Here is a 20050-nt window from a genome sequence, read left to right on the forward strand (position 1 = left end):
CAAAAACTTGTGCATTAAACATACTACAGATGCATCCCATCTCCTCCAAAGGCTGCCCTTCTACTCCTGTACAGTTTAAGGAGTTTTGGCACATGTGTCCAGTGCATCATGAAACTGACTCTTCAGGTTGATGGCAGTTATTCTACGAAACTCACTGCATATCTAGAGAGAGAGAGGAGTAAACAATAGAGAATACAGATTATCAGTCATTACGTACAGAGCCTGAACATTTCTAGACAAACACTGATTCAGTTGATAACAGTTATGCAGGGATCCAGACAAAAACCATCCCGTCATCCCAAGGCCAAAAAAATAGCCCACAGGAAAATTGCTCTTTTGGGACGCTTTCGTGACAAATGTTGTGCGCGATAAAACTTGTTGCCTTTAAATAACATTACTGTGGTTGGACAATGCTGTACGCTTCTTGGTTAATAAGTAAATAACTAAAAAAATAAGTAAATAATCCAAACAGCTGATGACTTCGCATTATAACAGTTTTGGAACTGTTCTGGGGAAAAAAAGTTAAGTATCATTTTAGACAAGTAAACTAGATTGGTTCACACTAGGTTTTGCAGTGTGAAACAATCCTACAAAAACTATAAAAAGAAAAATATGCTGAAATGGGCCAGAGTCACAAGTACAGCAAACAAACACTACTCACCTGACTCTCCAAGAACAGTGCTGGCCATCATTCTCGAACCAGACCAACCAGAGGTTCCTGCTCAACAACCTCCTTCCACCGTAAAGAAAATGTTTGGACCCTTTTTATCTATCTCAGCCCTCATTGCCTTTCTCTCTTCTTCCAAGAAATCCTCACTCAGCCCTGCAGGGCTATATCGCAAACATCTTTATAATCACAAAGATCACATTTGAAGGTAGAACTTTGGTGACATGTAGATAATTTACTGTGACATTTTGAAAAACGACATATCAAGGAACACACACAATTGGAGTGAAAACAGGGCCAGCGTGTACCATGAAATCCATGGCGTACTCTGTGGTGCTTCAACCCAACGTCTGTGTCTTGGCTTGTGAAAGAGCAGATTTTGCACTTCATCTAATGTATCCCTTTTTTCCTTGAAAATGAAAACAATATTAGTGTTAGTATTGTCATTGTACACAATTATAGTTTGTAAATGCAATTACAGAACCACAAACTCTATGTAACGTTATTTAATGTTTTTGTAATTTATTTACACACACACACACACATATATTACATTTAGCTAAATGTTTTGAGAAACAGACGATGTTAGGTATAGTGCTAGTGCTGTTAGACACCTACGAACTTCTCAAAAGCAAAACAAAAAACAAATAGTAGGTCTGATTCAGACAATATGGATATTTTTGTATCTTTGACGGCTTAATCTTGTAATAACACCCTGCTGCTTTCATATAAATGATATCAGACTAAAGGAGCGTTGTTGTAGTCAGCATCCTGAATTTTCCGTTCTACCTTAAACAGCTCAACAAACACCGAGGAGGCTCAATATAGCGTTACCTATTCCGGTATTTAAGGTGGAATGGAAAAAAGCCAGCCAACAAGATACATAACATTTTCAAAATAGAACATAAAGAAAGCGCTCAGGCTTGTTACAGCCTGCTTGAGTCTGTTACGTTGGGCATTTGATTAAATGAAACAAACGGCTCATATTCAAACTTTCCATGGCTCAGTCGAGTTGGCAAAGTTAGCTAATATAACAATGCCACGGCAATTTCCCTCACATATTCACGGCTTTAAGATAGTGTTAAAACTAGAAACGTAACTTTAAAATGCTTTGTGAACTATCACTAGTTATTTACCTCAATCTTGAATTTCTCCAAACTTCGAGCCACAACAAAGAGGAATCAACCGTCCTTCGCGCGTATTCCCGAACCTCCCACTGAGCATGCGCATGACTAGAACAGAGCATGCGCAGGTTTATCTTAATCAGCAACTTTTCCAAACAAATCTTCTCAACACATTTTTTATGTTGTGCCTACAGGTTGATCAGAACAATACATTTCGTGTTAGATGAACTATCACACAATTGAGTTCTATTCCCAACTCACTATTTCAATGTATAATCAACTAAATTTGAAGTTAGATTTTTTACAGTGCAGTCTGTTTTTTTTTTTAAGGTTTATTAAATGTTTGGTTATGGTGGGTAGCATACTTACTGTTTTATCCGAGTCACGTCGACCGTCGATGTTCGGAAGAAAAAGCGGGGCGCACCTGTTGTCGGTACCAGAGATCTGCCTCGCGCAAAGCTTACGTAATGACGTCAGACGTAAAGCTGCTTTAAACTTAATTGTTTCACGTAGTCTCAAAGTAAAAAGTTATTTTGAGATAAAATGTGTGACTTTTAAGTTAATTGAACTCATGAAAGTAAGTTGTAGGAACTAAGGCAAAAGAATTAATTGAGGTTAATGTAAATAAGTCTATAATAGGAACTACTGCCCAAATACACTTTTTAGAGTGTACAAATGAGTATGTGCAAGTGTGTAAAGCTCTGATATTTAAGTACCCTTTTCTGAAGGAAAATGAGGGGAATGGATGTGTGAGTTAATTCTAATAGTGAAAATTACTTTATTGTTGTTTTTATACTTGTTCTTGTATAATTCAATTTGGAAACAGGTTATTTTCATTTTAAATGGCTTGGCCTGCTCTAAGTGTGTAGAATGAGGTTTCGTAGTTACGGCTGGGCAGACAAGGTGCACTATATTCTGAAGCAACTTTGCGGTTGTATTTTTGGTTGTACACAAGGGACCAAAACTTGCTATATGTTGCTGAACAGCTTTTGATTTGCTCTACAACATTTCTTGTCGACTTTTCTTAGTAAGATAGGGATATCCAAACTCAGATATTTCTGTAATGGTAATTTTTATATGTCTCTGTTGAAAGAACTTGTCTGCTTGTTTGTCAGTATATTCATTTCTAATCGTCAACAGAGCTCAAAAACTAAGTGTATGTCACGTCAGCTCGAGGTCAATGCTTTATTAGAACAAACCACATCTTGTATATCAAACTGAGATGTCTCTAAGGAAACTAAGCTTGCAGAAACATCGAGTGATTATCTTATGGTTATGACGTATAAAATACCTATATAAATATCTCTGTGAAAACATCTCCTTTGTCCACATTCACATAGTACTCTCTGCTATTGTATGTTGACCACCTTAAGGTTAAATAAACTACTTTCTGATTCCAAATGCTCTGTTAGATTTCAATTCTTAATACTTGTCCTTATTTTCTCCATCACAATTTCAAAAATACATATCAAATTCAAATGTGTACACAGTGCACATTTTAAAATGCTTGTGACAATGATACATGTGTACGTTGAACGTTTTCAAATCTATGCCTTCTTTTTTGTACAAGACTCTGTGTATAATCAGTAATGTTGGAATTGAAATGTCCAAAATTGGAATAATCTGAAATATGTAACATGGAAAAGGTTAAGTACTAGCTGCCTGAGTACCATTTTCAAATGACCAATCATATGTTGCATTAACTTAATAAAAAATAAATAAAAACTACACTGACATACTACCATCTGGCCACAAATGGGAGTATGTGTCCACAATTCCATTTAGACCTAACAGGTGGTGGTGGGGTCTTAGGTCCGAAAGGCCATTTAGTCGAGAAAATAGCAGTTGCTTACCTCTTCGTAGTACCACACCATCCCAATCCACATATATGATACGCTGCTTGGTGGACCTTATCGGCCTAGCGCGCGGCGCACCCTAGACGATTTTTTTTGCAGAGCCCGGGGTCGGGTCCTGGGCACACGTGGTGGGAGCTAAAAATCCTCAAAGTTTGGGCCTTTTACCCGCAATTCTGCATCAATCCACCAGGTGGCTCCCGGAACGTCTCGATTCCAATATATTCCATTACATTCCATTACAGGCAAATATATTGGGATTGGGATGGCGTATATATTTATCATTCGTTGAAGTGTTTTGTAATGTTTTTAATACTTTTAACATGCCCAACATCCATAGACATTAACATTTTAAAGTGTTGGCTACTTTGATAAGGCAACACAAACGTCCTTTCACAAAGTTTCCAACTATCTTTGATATATTTATAATGCCAGTAAACCGACAAACACGTAACCACAGTGAGCCAGCCTGCCCTTCTGAAACTCTTGTCCGAACGCCTTACTTTCAAATTTTCAAGTTACCTAACGTTACTGCTGCATTACTTAAGGTGGAAGCGAAAAATGTAAAAGCTTCTGAGCGAACACCAGTCAGAATCCGAATGTTAAACAATACACCTGCATATAGTCAGCACAAAAAGATTGCTCACACATTAAAATCATGCCCAAGATAATGGAACGATGACGTTCAGAAGTAAGTTATAATCCAGCGTCAGGTAATTTAATGTGGAAGCGAAGAGTTGCAATAGAGCTTCTGGGCAACTTCAATGTTAAGAATCAGTAGTTTAAAATTATACAAGCACATACAGGTGCTGGTCATAAAATTTGAATGTATGCAAGACATGGGTTTCAGCTGTCATGTTCCTTATGCCAAGCCACTCTTGAACAAGAGACAGCGTCAGGAAAAAGGACTGGACTGCTCCTGAGTGGTCCAAAGTTATGTTCCCTGATTAAAGTAAATTAGATTAGATTAGATTCGACTTTATTGTCATTGTGCAGAGTACAAGTACAGGGCCAATGAAATGTAGTTAGCATCTAACCAGAAGTGCAATATATTACATTATTTACATAAAGTGCAGTAGTGATATTATAGTGATTTTCGTGCCCTGCCCAGGCAGCGTTTATGGTAGATGTCCTCGAAGGAACTTGAAACTGGACACCTGATCCACTGCAGTTCCATTGATGTAAATGGGGGCGTGAGCTTGATTCCTAGTCCGTCTGAAGTCCATGATGATCGCCTTTGTTTTGAGCATGTTTAGTACTAGGTTATTGTTTTGGCACCACAAGGACAGATGCTGTACTTCATCCCGGTAGGGCGTTTCATTATTGTCTGTAATCAAGCCTATCACCATGGTGTCATCTGCGAATTTGACTATGGTGTTTGAACCATAGGCAGGTACACAGTCATGGGTGAAGAGAGAGTACAGAATCGGGCTAAGAACACAACCTTGTGGAACGCCAGTGTTCAAGGTGATGGTTGATGAATGAAGGTTGCCTAATCTAACAGATTGGGGTCTGTTAGACAGGAAGTCTAAAATCCAGTGGCAGAGTGATGTGCTGATACCCAGATGGTTGAGTTTGGATATCAGCATAGACGGAATCACTGTGTTGAATGCAGAACTAAAATCGATGAACAGCATACTCACCTATGAGTTTTGACAGTCCAGTTGGGTTAGTGCCGTGTGTAGTGCTGTTGAGATAGCGTCCTCGGTGGATCTGTTGCTACGATAAGCAAACTGGTGTGGGTCCAGCGTAGCAGGCAGGCAGGATTTCAAGTGAGAAAGAACTAGTCTTTTAAAGCACTTGGAAATTATTGGGGTGAGTGCTACAGGTCGAAAGTCATTAAAGTCTGAAGCAGTAGAATGCCTAGGCACAGGCACAATGATGGCTGACTTAAAGATAGATGGTACAGCTGCCTGGGCAAGCGAAACATTAAAGATGTGAGCGAAGACACCCGCAAGTTCCACAGCACAAGCTCTTAGCACACGGCCAGGTACACCATCAGGGCCAGCTGCCTTCCGTGCATTCACTCTGCTCAGCATGCGACTGACATCCGAAGTGGAAAGTACAAGTGGGTTGTCGTCGGTGGAAGATTTATTGAAGATATCAATATCATCTGGTCGAAACGAGCGTAGAAGTTGTTCAGCTCATCAGGGACTGAAGCACTGTTGGTAGATGGAACAAAGCTAGTTGGTTTATAGTCAGTCAGGGCGTGTATTCCCTGCCACGTACGCCGAGGGTCAGAGGAGGTAAAGTGCTCCTCAATCCGGCGTTTGTAGCAGTGCTTGGCTATAGCTATTAGTCTCTTCATATTGCCAGCAACCCCAGTGGGCGGTACAGAGGACTCTTGTACCCTGAGCGCTTGTTGATTTGTTTCAGGACAGAGTTAGTGTAGGTGTCCAAGTGGATGTGTGAGACTGTGGTGGCTCGGGCAGCATACTCACTCCAGTCGGTGTGCTGGAACTGTTGCTGAAGGAAGGAGTCAGCCCCATCCATCCAGATCTTTACAGTTCTGGTTGAAGGCTTAATCCTATGCATGACTGCAGTGTATTTGGGAAGCAGGAACAAAGAAAGATAATCGGACAGTCCAAGATGGGGGAGGGGTGTTGTTTTGAAGCTGGTTAAAGTCAAACCGATGCTGAATCCGGTGTTTGTGCGGTGAATGTTAATTTCCAAAAGTGTCTGTCTGTCGTAACTGTAGTTCGCAAGAGTTATTTGCGCAAGAAAACTGGAGATAGCTAAGTACAGAAGTATAACATCACTAAAACCGGTAAGACGCTGAGCCTCGCAGTGTGATCGCGATGCCATCTTGGTCCTGGGAGACCAAGGACCATTTCCTATGGAAATCAAGGTCCCAGAATCTGGAGGAAGAGAGGAGAGGCACAGAATCCACGTTGCTCGAGGTACCCTGCAAAGTTTCCACAGTCAGTGGCAGTTTGGGGTCCCATGTCATCTGATGGTGTGGGTCCACTGTATTTTCTGAGGTCCAAGGTCAACGCAGCCGCCTACCAGGGAGATTTAGATTACTTTATGCTTCCTTATGCCTCCAAGCGAGGTGGGTTAGTGCAGTGTGTAGTGCTGTTGAGATAGCGTCCTCGGTGGATCTGTTGCTACGATAAGCAAACTGGTGTGGGTCCAGCGTAGCAGGCAGGCAGGATTTCAAGTGAGAAAGAACTAGTCTTTTAAAGCACTTGGAAATTATTGGGGTGAGTGAGGCACAAGCACAACGATGGCTGACTTAAAGATAGATGGTACAGCTACCTGGGCAAGCGAAACATTAAAGATGTGAGTGAAGACACCCGCAAGTTCCACATCACAAGCTCTTAGCACCCGGCCAGGTACACCATCAGGGCCAGCTACCTTCCATGCATTCACTCTGCTCAGCATGCGACTGACGTCCGAAGTGGAAAGTACAAGCTCGCACAAATCACTCAGAGAGAGCGGGCAGCATGCACAAAACACTCAGAGAGAGCGCGCAGTTTGCACAAAACACTCAGCGAAAGCGCGCAGCACGCACAAAACCCTCAGCGAGAGCGCGCAGTTTGCACAAAACACACAGAGAGAGCGCAAAGCTCGCAAAAAAAAACTCAGAGAGAGCGCGCAGTTCGCACAAAACACTCATAGAGAGCGCGCAGTTTGCACAAAACACTCAGAGGGATGCGCAAAGCTCGCAAAAAAAAAAAAAAAAAAAAAAAAAAAACCTGAGAGAGCGCGCAGCGCGCACAAAACATTCAGCGAGAGCGCGCAGTTTGCACAAAACACACAGAGAGAGCGCGCAGCACTCACAAAATTTCTGTTGAAGCCATAGCATAACTCAATGGTGAGTCAAAAGCGGCAGAGGTTACTTTTTTTTTAAAAAACCGTGACCCAGGCAAAGCTCCATATTTGTAACGGCAAATGCAAAGCTGGTTAAGGCATAACTTTGTTGGGGTTAACCTTTTGTCTGAAGTGTCTTACATAACTTCAAGTCTTGTGTGAATGTGTTCACCGGAAAAATACTCCAACAGCGCTCCGTATAACATGGATAAAACAATTATTTACAACACATACCAAGTCGACGTTAACAGAGCACGTTTTATAAATAATATAGAAGACACGGGTTAGCCTTTTTTTTGTAAGCACAGGGCTGACATTTTATGAAACACACTTTACCTTGTGTGAGCACTATATCTACAATGTTTGAATCCATTTTTAAAAAAGGTTCTTCTTTTTTGCAGCTTGAACACAACTAAATCAGATGCAGTGGGCATGTAAATTTTGCAAATTTGTGTATGAAAGAAAGGGCAACTGCTTAGACATTACAGATACAGAAACATGGTGGTTACAGCCACCAGTGAAACGCATGTTGGAGCGCTGGCCAGCCCTTTTCAGAAAGCAGCAGGTATGGTAACAAATATGTAATTTATGTAAAATAAAACATACAATCATATTAACATGAACATATTACTTCTACAAGAGTAAATGTATTTTAATTTGTGTAATCTGTTAATGTGGTACAAATCGAATTATGGCTCTATGTGTGCTGTGTTTTTCCTAAAGGTTTTTGCTGAGTTCACAAGGGTGGCAAGTAAAGATCTTGAACAAGACTTTTTTGAGGCCTTGGACAGTCACACCCCACGATTCCTTGAGATCTTTAAATCCAGGAAAGGAATTATTGGCAGTACACTTGCAGACATTGTTGCCCAAGTTGAAATTAAGGTAAGGAATCTTTTTATTACAATTTGGAATGTTACTTTTATAAGAGTGATCCAGTCACCTCCTTAATGGAACACTAGATAATATTTTTTACCTTAATTTTTTAGCTTAATTACAGCTTAAAAATCATTGTGATGCTCCACTGATCTTAGCTAGTGTTCCTTTAAGGTTGGTTAGTTTTCCTGTAGACTTGTCATCATCAACTAATTCCAAACATGAGAACCAACATTTATTTGCCATGGAGCTGCACTATTTCCCGAAAACTATTAAATACAAATCAGTTATTTTTGTGCTGTGTAATGTTTCTTTCATTTTTAATGGTTCTTTCTAAAACCATGGAGCCCAAAGACAGACAAGTTAAACAAAACAGCACAAACACCCAATAATATTTTTTTTAGCAGATGAATCCTGTTTTAATGGGATGGTAACATATATTATAGAACACAGACACCTATGTGTTTTAACTTATAATTTATCACACATTTGTCTCATGTTTATTTTTAGATATTTTGGTTTGTTTTTTCTTAACTTGTAGATCCAGGATATTACAGCAATGTGGACTGCTGTCCTTCGTTGTCTTCCAGGTTTATCTTGGAGATTAGGCAGTGAGTACTTCAAGGTCTGTTTTGTAAGTATTACATCAAATTGTATAATTAAAATTTACTTAGTGAAGACATGAAGGTTTTGCAATAATATATTTTTTCATTATATTTACCTTTTGTCTGCAGGATTCAGATACCATCACAGATTTCATTCAGGTTCCTGATGGGTTATTGACTGTTATACCTGAAGACAGCCAGCAACCAGGTCCAAATGCCATACACTTTGAGCCATCTAGCATTAATATCATACTGGAAGGTAACGTTATGGAGAACATTGAAAACCATGCTCAAGCTATTTGCCTGACATTTGAACTACTATAAAACCTTCATTTGGACTATCCCAAAAGACTGGAGAACACATTTGACTTGCTAAACCTGGGAGTAGGCAATCTGAGCCCAAAATAATTTAAGGGATTTCTAAGTTTCGATGGACCCAGCTTTACCCTCTTATTGATGTTAGGCTCTCATTTATATGGTTTGCACTTGCAAAATGTTCTTGTGTTGTTCATAATGTGTCAAAGCACTTAAATTTATTGTGCAAAACTTTAGCTTGGTTAAGTGCATTAAACATTATTGTACATTTTTGTTTATTACACAGACTGTGCCATTTGAGTCATTCAAGAATAAAGATTACTGGAGGTTTTCTTTTAAAAAATATTTTTAATTGACTTAAATGTGGAATTAATTTTATTTTTGGGTAACTTTATGTATTTAGATAGGCTGATGTGCTCTGTGATGTAATGGAATTTGATTAAAATAAACCAGAAGTACTACTGAATAATAATTCTTTGTTGTGCTTACTTTATTTTTCTAAGGCAATCGGTTTCCTAAATTCTATTAAGTAAACAGGACTCTTGTGGAATTATGTTAACTTGGGTAACATAAGTTGGCAGTACTTAAAATGGCAACTTACATCTATGTACTACTTAATGTCAGAACAACTCATATCAATTAAGTAAATACAGTTGCGTTGCAACCTGGTCTCATGGGTTATACGTACCTCTGAACACTTTTTTGCAGAGGACCAAATACGTACTGACTGGTACATTTTGGTGCCGATTTTAGAAGCAAATCTCCACAGGGGGTGCTAAAGAGAAATGCAGACTAATGAAAAACTGTGATGGTTTTTCTATTAAAACTCTGGTTGACGTTAGGATTTTTGAAGCTGTTAATCGTCACTGTTAATTTTTTGTTAATGTTTAGAATAGTTTGGGATCGCCCATGATGACTGTCTGTTCTTGAGTGAGCAAATCAACTAACTATTGCCTCCTGTAACGTAGCATCTGTGTAGGTGAAGCTATATCGTTTAGTCTGGTTGATGGAGCAGATTGTGCACTTTTTTGCTACCAAACTAAAGGTTCCCATAACCTTTTACCTAGACATATCGGGGAACGAGACGTGCTGTCTACTGATTAAATTATTAAATCGCATGAGTGACTTTTTAAATTACGTGTCTTGTCGTCAGGCGACACCTGAGCATATACGTAGCTTTAGATACGTTTTGTAGCCTGGTGGCTAATGAGTTGGCGTTTGCTAAATAAAACGGTCAGTGTGTTTCTGTGGCCGTAACGATGTACTTTGTAAACACCATCGCTCTTGTTATGTTACAAGAATGTGAAAGATATCGTGGCTCCGTCAGTGGAAAAATAACAGCGTACTTCGGTTGCTATGGTAACAACGAGTCTATGGCTGTGTCTGAAACTTGAAGGTATGTGCCTTGACCTCTTGTTGCCTATGTAGGGCCTTAGAAGGTAGCATTGAGATAAAGGTATTTGAAACCAAATCTCTTTTGGGACACATTCAGCAGGCATTAATTCATTAACAATATTCCAACAGCTTACATCTAGCTCTCAGTGTACATTTAAAAAGTGGCCAAACCGAGTTTTAAAATGCATTAATTAAATATTGGATTTGGGACACTACTTCATACCGTCCTGCTTAGCTTGTGTTGGCAGCATTTCTTCGTCTATTTAGTATTATTATTATTATTATTATTATTATTATTATTATTATTGTCATTATTATGATTAATGATAATAATAATAATAATAATAATAATAATACTTTTGTCGCACATTTATAAGCAAATAAATAAACTACATATTCCATTTAAAGAAAATAAGTTAATAGGAAAAAAGAAGCAGAATCTTTTGAAAAAATAAATTTCTTTAGAAATGTAAAATTGAGGCTGTACGGAGTTCCGCATGATTGGTTTTAAGTAGGCCGTTAATCAGTGCAACACCGTGCTTAACGGGAGCAGGAGTGAGCGAGTGAGCGAGTGTGTAAAACTTTGTCACGTTAGTAATGAATGGTACACATTTATATGAGATTAGTAAGAATTATTAAATGTGTGCTGAACTTTTCTACGCTGTGTTCAACTTAAATACGCTGTTAATGTTACAGCAGTATGTTTACACACGGGACCGATTCCCTCCAGTCCACCTTAAATTCAGCCTTTAAATTACTCGTTTTTATCCATTTTCACATGCTTTATTGTTATGCTCTTTAAATGTTGTGTATAACTGATAACCACATCTCATAAACTTTTCCTGCCCTCAACTTCATATGTAACGTTAACCTAAAATACTTTAAAAACATAATTTAGTGAGTAAGGTGGACATGATTTACTTTTTGCGCGTTTTCATAGACACTTTCGTTGTGCGCATGTGTGAAAATATGCACGTGTCAATCTATTAGTGTCGTTCATGATGAAGATGGTTTTCAGGACACAGAAAACCGTTTAAATATTGCAGTCTTTATCTTATTAACCAGACAAATTTACTATGTACATTTAATGTCAATATATAAATTAAACTAGGCTCACTCATATAAAATAAAGTGCAGCCATGACTCTGCCATGATGGCATATTCTGTGTAAAAGTAGAGAAGTCTGTGAAAGGCCAGTGCAAATATGGTGCCCCAGTGAAAACAACTGAGGTGGCTAGGCCAGCCAGTCACAGATGTCTTTACTTAATTTCAAAACTTGTATGCATAATTGGGCCTCTTGTTTAAGGGGCTCAAATATAAGTAGTCACATTAACAGAAATGAGTTGTTATGGTTTTTAATGCCATTTGCTTTCTATTTGTTTAGATATGCCAGGAAGCACCAGGAAGATATGCCCAGGGTGCAATGGTCAGATAAGTGTCTCCTACAAAGCTTGCCCAATTTGCAAAGAGCCACAACCATATAAAGCCAAACTTAAGGAAAAGAGAAAATTATTCGAAGACAATAAAAACAAGTGGAAAAAATATATCAAAAAGAACAACAACAGGACTGTTCTTAACAGCAGCCATGTATTGGTAAGGTCAGGTCATTGCTAAAGGTGCTACCAGCTATTTAAGAAGTTAAGTCAGTTACCCAGTCATATTTCACAGATAATTGTTTTGTCTTTTACTGTTTTTTTTTTTTTTGTATTATGTATTGTATTATGTATTGTATACATGAGTTTTAAGGTTTTTGAACACAATATTTTGTACAGGAGAAATTGATCAATAAGACAGTATTTTTGTATTATTTGGTTATGAAGTATAAAAAGCACTTAGTCACATATTATTTGATGTGACAGTCGTCTTATATGCTATTTAATGTCTTTTTTTCAGCTTGACAAACTTGCAACCCTTGATTTCTTCCCTGTATTGCTTTTGGGGAAGAAATGCAAAGGTAGTTTGGTGGCAGATGCAGTACTAGGTGGGGATTACCTTCTAGATGATGATTTGCTTCAGAGGTTAAAAATGATGTACGAAGCCATGTTAAAGAGTAAGTATAAAAAAATAGTTTTTTTAAATATTGCTACTGTGGGTTCGAGCCCCGCTCCGGGTGACTGTCTGTGAGGAGTGTGGTGTGTTCTCCCTGTGTCTGTGTGGATTTCCTCTGGGTGACTGTCTGTGAGGAGTGTGGTGTGTTCTCCCTGTGTCTGTGTGGGTTTCCTCCGGGTGACTGTCTGTGAGGAGTGTGGTGTGTTTTCCCTGTGTCCGTGTGGGTTTCCTCCGGGTGCTCCGGTTTCCTCCCACGCTCCAAAAACACATGTTGGTAGGTGGATTGGCGACTCCATAGGTGTGAGTGTGTGAGTGACTGTGACTGTGCGTGTGTGTTGCCCTGTGAAGGACTGGCACCCCTCCAGGGTGTGTTCCCGCCTTGTGCCCAATGATTCCAGGTAGGCTCTGGACCCACCTGAACTGGATAAGTGTTACAGATAATGAATTTCCATGAATTTCCATGGTAAAATAAAGCTATTCTAAATCTCCCCTCTTAAGGGTTATGTAATTATTCTTGGTGAAAAAAAATTACAAATCAAATGAACATTTACACAGATCAGCTATAGCATTAACACCACATGTCAGTACCCAATTCCTGTTTTCTCAACCAAATGAGAATTATAAAATGAATTGGTCCTCCTGTGGAAACAATGGTTTGAATCCAGCATTTTTTATATTTTGTGTATCCCCCTTCTAAATATGCAACCAATAGAATAAGCTGTGTCTGTAGCACTCTACCTCTCTCATTGCCATGGATATCCGGAATTTTCTGATGACACTGTAAGAAACCAATTTAGAACCGAAGTTTATGAAAACTGTTTTAGTATAAAAAACATATATGCATAAAATCAAATTAAAAGAAAGGTGTTGGGGTTTAAACACAGTACAAAATAAACCACTGTCTGCCACCAATCTTTACCTGTAAACTACAAATTAAAAATGTAAACTTTGTTTTTAAGAATCTATACCATATTGCAAAACAAATGTTGCGATACTTGATATTTATATATCTACTTACAATCCAAATTATAATAATACTGCACCAGTTTTTGCAAGCCCCTTACTTGTAGCATCAATAATTAGCCAATTAGCCATCGATTTTATGGCATAAAGTGCAATTGTTAAAAAAATTGTGCAAAATGTGTTGGAGTTGTCTTGTTAATTAAATTTGTCTTGTCTTTAAGTTCATTTTCAAAGAGAGAAGGACAAGGCCACTGGGTGCCCAAAAACCACTGTCCTGGATGGTAGCTCAGAGATCACCAGTCAAGAGACTGAAGACCCACAGACTGCCAGTCTGGAAATCTCTGGCTTGCAGGTCACCAGTCAAGAGACTGATGACGCACAGACTTCTGATTTGGAATCTGCCAGCCCAGGAACCCATCATCTGCAGACCACCAACCTGACCACCAGACCCGCAAAAGGAAGCAATATTGCTGGTCCCCAGGGCCAAAAGGCCAAAAAAAGAACGAGAAGTGAAGTATATTTTCTTAATAGACAGTAAAGTGTTGTGTATCACAGTAGTTACAATGCGATTGGAAAGTCTTCAGACCCTTTCACTTTTTCACATTTTATGTTGAGGCCTTGTGATAAAATAAAATTAAAAACAAAGTTTTCCCCAATGAATCTACGTTCAATTACCCACAATCACAAAGTGAATATGGAATATTAGAAATGTTTGCAAATTTATTATAAGGCAAAAAATAAAATTTGTATGGACATAAGTATTCAGAACCTTTGTATGACACTTGAAATTTATCCCAAAGCCTCAACATAACGAAGTCAAAGTTCTGAAAATGTTCTAAAGGCATTGTATGTTACACTACATATTGTTTTATTTCGTATTAATTGCTTTTATCTTATTAATTGTATTTAGAGCCAGGCGAGCAAAGAGGAGTTGAGAAGAAAAACAAAAAGCAAAAACGTAATGAACATTTTCTCTTTTTAAAATATGTTAACATAATTAATATACATTATTATATTATCACAAACCTGAAATAGTGATATAAAATGCAGTTTTTGTCAAATTATACCTGAATTGTTGTGTATATATATAATTATAATATAGAGCCGCGCTAATGGATTAGCATAGGATCTTATCCTGTGTATGATTATAATTTAATAAGGTGTTCATTAGTCAAAACTTGGTGTATGCAGGCTCTGTTTGGTATGTTCTTTTTATCTGTTACTGTAATAAACCAGTAATGGCTGTAATGGCCTGTCTTTCAGATGAGTGTCCTGAATGCACTAGAAGAAAGATGCAGAACCAATTTCCTTATTCCAGTGTTTTGAAAAGAAGAGTGAAAAATGTAGGTCTTCCTTAAGCCTTTTCACAGGTTTTATATAGATATACTCAGGTTCACTTATTATTCTTTTTTTTTAATCATCTTTGGTTATATAAACAAGACTGTTTCATTCATCTTAATATCAGTATCTGATATTACCACCACAATTGCAGGAAGTACAGCAGAGGTATTATGCATTCATTGTGCCAAACAAATGCAGCTGGATATTGATATTTTTTTCTGAAATTTCAGACTTGTGTTATGATCGTTTTTTTTTTTTTTTTTTTTTTAATTATATAGGGGAAAAGGAGGTCCTAATTCGATGGGTTCCGTGCAAGTCTTGGTATGTGTGTAAATAAAGTTGTTACATTTGAAACTTTATAGGTAATGGGCTCACAATCCACAACTGTTTAAACAGTGTGATATTTCTAAAGTATCAATAGTTCCTGAAATATTTGTTTTAATTATAATACTGTATAAAAGTACAATATAATATTTACATGTACAATTTGCTAGCTTGAAAAATTACCTAAATATGATTACTGACAGTATTTCATTTATGTTTACAGTGGGACCAAATGGAAAGATTCCTGGGAGCCATCATCCTTTATTGACAAATGAATTTGTTATAACATTTGTATAATCTTTGTACATTAATATATTATTTACTTTAAAATAATGGCTACAATTTAAGAGGTTAGATTTTTCTAAACTGTTCTGTTCATGAAAAAAAAAGCTTTTTTGATATTTACAAACTCCTGCTGTGTCAGTTTTGTGGTCTAACTAACATTCTCTGTTCAATAAACTACATACAGTTAATTTACTGTTACATTTTCGCATTTGCTTCATTTTAAACAATAATCAATATGAAGTTATTCCATTTGCAAGAAGCTATTTAGCTGTCCTTACTGCACCCCAGCAATATTTGTGGTCTCAGTTGATGTAAACCACAATCATTACATTGTATAGCAAGGTATTCAAGAACGTACATATTCACACTCTACATCAACAAATGACAAACTACACAATTATGCATTGTACAGCAAACTATACCTAACCTGTCGCTGTTCATTATAAGCTGTTATGTTTTGTCTTTAGCTTGTCAAGCTATCTTCATCACTAATCACAAAGATGTCATCAGATTTGTGTCACATACACAGCAAAGCCAAACATGTAAGTTCATATTTGCACAGCTATTGGAATATCTCATTTAAATTAACTGTCCATACTGCCATGCATTGTCATATCAACCTGTATAGTTCATTGCTCAAACATCATGCTGCTAATATGCTGCTGTACTAGTCCCTTCCTTATCCACAAAAGATTCATTTACAGTTGTTCCTTGTATTGACTTGACAAGATCATTTGTCTCTGAGCGTACATATTTTGTGTAAGCGGGCTTAACCTTCCAAATCAATGTTTTACAGGCTTGGGTGTTTTTCACACAAAAAGAGGTCTCACAGAGTCATTGGTGTTGCAAAGCTTCAAGAGGGGAAGAAGAACCTTGTGATCCTTGTGTGTGTGATTCTCTGAAGTTATCTCTCTATCAGACGAAGGACAACCTGCAAAGTAAATGTTCACTTTTACTTTGTTTTTGTACATACTTTTCACCAATTTTAAATGTCTGTATAATGACATCTTTTTCATACTTAAGTACATCTAACAGAGAATGCAAAGAAGATTCTCACCTGCCTGATCCACATAAGAACAATGAGAGAGCTGCAGTGATGTACAAGGACAACTGTTGACATCTGTCTTCTGAGGTCTAGGCCTAAATTCACCCAGATATCAACAACTGTTGACAATGATGGCCAGCTGGGTCAAAATTGGAATGGTATACCAACACTGAGGACATCCACAAGAAGTGCCTGAACCAGCTTTAGTTTCTGAGAATGCCCAGGTCCTTCAGTGTGTGCAACAGTATGCTACAAATGTTCTATCACCCTGTTGTTGCAAGCACCATCTTCTATGTTGTGGTGTGCTGGGGAGAGGGCAACACAGCAAAGGAGGCCAACGGACTGAATAAACTCATAAAGAAGACTTGAGTCTCTCACTGGATCCAAGCAGATCACACTGTAGGAGGTTGTGTAGGACAGAATGCTGGTAAAACTGCTGGTGATGATGGAAATTCTTTGTACACCTACCCAAATCCTGATGGCATAACATTTTAACTAAACTTGCTATGACTATTCTTATCACAAACTGCTCTTTGTATATTAGGACTACTAGGACAATTGAATATATCTGATCACTTGAATTTATCATGAGTCACTTATGTGTTATGACCACATTTCTCTTTGCACACTACAATATTGAATGTACACTGTATCATCAAATGTTTGAGTTTCTCCTGCTTTTGTTGGAATAACTGTCTTTACTGTCTGAGGAAGGCTTTCTATTAGATTTGTAACATTGCTGTGAGGATTTGATTATGTGAATTTTCAATATTTACTTAATTTGAAGTTAGCTCTGACTTATGTCTGGAAGAAGGTACCATAGCATTCAGTCCAATACTGCTACATTTTGTATGACATTGATTCCCCTCCACAAGCTAACATACTCCTTAATTCCCAGAATCTGAATGGACAGTTCCCAACACACACATGCACACTCTAATTAACGTCTATGTAACCTCCTCTATCTGTCAAACACACTTGCTCACTTTTTTTTTTTTTTTACATTTATGGCATTTGGCAGGCACTCTTATCCAGAGTGACATACAAGGCTATTCGTATTGCAGGTAGACCAATGTATTATTAGGAGTTGTACCCAAGGACTGAAGGGGACATAGTGTGATGTTACCTACTGTGCCACAACAACCACATGACATGTCTATGTAACCTCCATACACAAGCATGCCCTCAAACACAACACATAGACACAGTTTCACTTAAAAATTATTTTCAATGCAATTATTGTACTTAACACTGAGATGCATTTTTTGTAATTCCAAAAATCTGTATTTTGTAGCACCTTGCACAGTTTTCTCCTAGAGTACTGTATTAATACTGTATTCTGTTACTGCCACTAAATTAGTGTATTAACTAGTACTGTATTCCATTACTGATGTTCTGGATGCTACATGTGACTTCTGTGCTTATATATGTGGACTGTCTGAAAATACTTATGTCGTAGCATGTTACATCTTTCTATGAACAACTTCATTCCACATCTACTTTAGTTAGTAGATTCAATAGTTAAAGTCTTCTGACTATTGGTCCTGATCTGTATTTACTGTAAGTCTTTGTAATTATTGCACTCTGTATACTGTGCTGTCCTGCACTTATGTTTTGTGTCATACAATATTCCTGAAAGAGATTATTTAGTTTCACAGTGTACTGGTATATAGCTGAAATTACAGTAAAATCTCTTGATCTTACACACATATGCTTTACAATGTTTGATTAAATTGTAACTGGAAAATCACTGAATAAATTATACTTGCCAACAGTTTTTTTTTATGAAATCATATTTAAGATTGCCACAATAACAATTCAAGAGGTCAAAACAGACTTTGTAAGATGGTGTGGTATGATGCAAAATAAACTAATACAATTTGGACAAAAGTATTGGGACACCTGTTTGCTTATTATTTCTTCTGAAATCAAGGACATTAAAAAGAGTTTCTCCTTTTTATGTCGAGGGAAGACTTTTTACTAGATTTTGGAACCTTGCTTTGAAGATTTGACTGCATTCAGTGATTAGCGTTTGTGCGTCCAAGATGTTGGATGATCACCACCATCACCTCACCCCCATCTCCCAATATCACACACCTCAATGCTGGGGTGTTTGTACCTCTCTAGACAACACTTGGTATTAGATATGGTGCTATTAGATTCGTGTTTATGTGTTCCAGGAAGTCATATTCTATTGGCAATACTTCTCTACAGGTACTTGACAAGCTGTGTGTGTGTATTTGTATATATGTGTCACTTATGGGTGCAACTTAAAGTAACTTAGCATGCATTAAAATAAATACACATATATTTGGACACACATAGATCAGCCCTAATATTACAACTACTGTTGTCCTGAAGGGGTGTTCTTGCTATGTGCTAATGTGTATGTAGGTGCATATGTAGGTGCTATGTGTCAAAGTAACACCCATGTAAATGCCAGGACCCCAGGTTTCCTAGCAAAACATTGCTTCACTAACACTGCCTCACCCAGCATCGTCTTGTCATGTCTTCCCAGGTTCCCACATGATATAAAATAAAACCAGATATATTAAACAAGTTCACCATCTTCCATTGTTCCATGGTCTAGTTATGTTGTTCATATGCCCTTTGTAGGCACTGCCAGTGGTGGACAGATGTCAGTTTGGGAACTCTGGCTGGTCTGCAGCTATGCAGCCTCATATGCAACAATCTGTAATGCACTTTGTGTCCTTACACATTTCTATCATATCCATCTTAAACGTTTCAGTAGTCCTGCAGTAGCTCTTCTGTGGGATTAGGCTAGGTCGCTAACCTTTTCTCCCCATGCGCTTCAGTGAGCTTTTTGTTCCCATGATAATATAATTGGTTCATCTGTTGTCTTCATTGAAACACTTTTGGTATGGCTGTGAACATTTAGCATGAAGTTGTGCAGAGTTAATGAGCTAGGGGAAAAGTAATGCTCATACGTTCTCATCATATGTTCTGTGTTTTAGTTGTAAGACAAGGGCAGGGAAGAGAATGACAGCTCGATACAGCTGGTTAGAGGTCTAGCTGGCTAGAGGTTTGCTGTATTTTACTACACCAAGGACTGATACAATATATTCAGTTGCCCTGCATGGCTTTGGCATTGTAGCATATTAATGTCAATGGCCAGTCAGGAAGTTTACTCATTTGGCTAATAATTATTTTTGACATTTTCATACCACATTTTTCCTGGCCCCTGGTCATTTACTATTATGCAAGCTTAATAACAAAGTGTAAATCCACAGTATTGGTGAAGGAACTGCATGCTTTCTGCACTGAGGCTGGGCACTGCACAGAAACACCTCCAGTTCATCACTGGGGGATCATATGGCATATAAAGAAATCACATCAACATTCTACTAAAATTTATAGTTGTAATATAATCATGAATT

At 37.9% G+C, this 20050-nt stretch overlaps 1 protein-coding gene and 1 long non-coding RNA gene across 3 annotated transcripts; one reads left to right on the top strand and one right to left on the bottom strand.

Moving 5' to 3' along the window:
* Positions 1–16: 16 nt before the first annotated feature.
* Positions 17–2226, bottom strand: LOC136680146 (uncharacterized). The gene is made up of 5 exons (XR_010796863.1): positions 2161–2226; positions 1804–1899; positions 976–1076; positions 662–831; positions 17–162 (listed from the first exon to the last, which is right to left on the bottom strand). It is a non-coding gene; the product is annotated as an uncharacterized lncRNA (long non-coding RNA).
* Positions 2227–9724: 7498 nt separating this feature from the next.
* Positions 9725–17360, top strand: LOC136680147 (uncharacterized). 2 transcript variants are annotated; one of them, XM_066658537.1, is made up of 10 exons: positions 9725–10646; positions 12030–12238; positions 12539–12695; positions 13879–14166; positions 14568–14615; positions 14921–15000; positions 15277–15319; positions 15546–16149; positions 16404–16545; positions 16631–17360. In XM_066658537.1, exons 1-7 carry the CDS (start codon positions 10607–10609, stop codon positions 15292–15294), a joined length of 840 nt encoding a protein of 279 aa, XP_066514634.1. In that variant the 5' UTR covers positions 9725–10606; the 3' UTR covers positions 15295–15319; positions 15546–16149; positions 16404–16545; positions 16631–17360. The 2 variants fall into 2 exon arrangements, with proteins under 2 accessions (XP_066514634.1, XP_066514635.1); XM_066658538.1 differs by having other exon boundaries at positions 9725–10225.
* The last annotated feature ends 2690 nt before the right edge of the window (positions 17361–20050 follow it).

The sequence above is a fragment of the Hoplias malabaricus genome, unplaced genomic scaffold (assembly GCF_029633855.1).
Source record: "Hoplias malabaricus isolate fHopMal1 unplaced genomic scaffold, fHopMal1.hap1 scaffold_41, whole genome shotgun sequence".
Classification (NCBI taxonomy): Eukaryota; Metazoa; Chordata; class Actinopteri; order Characiformes; family Erythrinidae; genus Hoplias; species Hoplias malabaricus.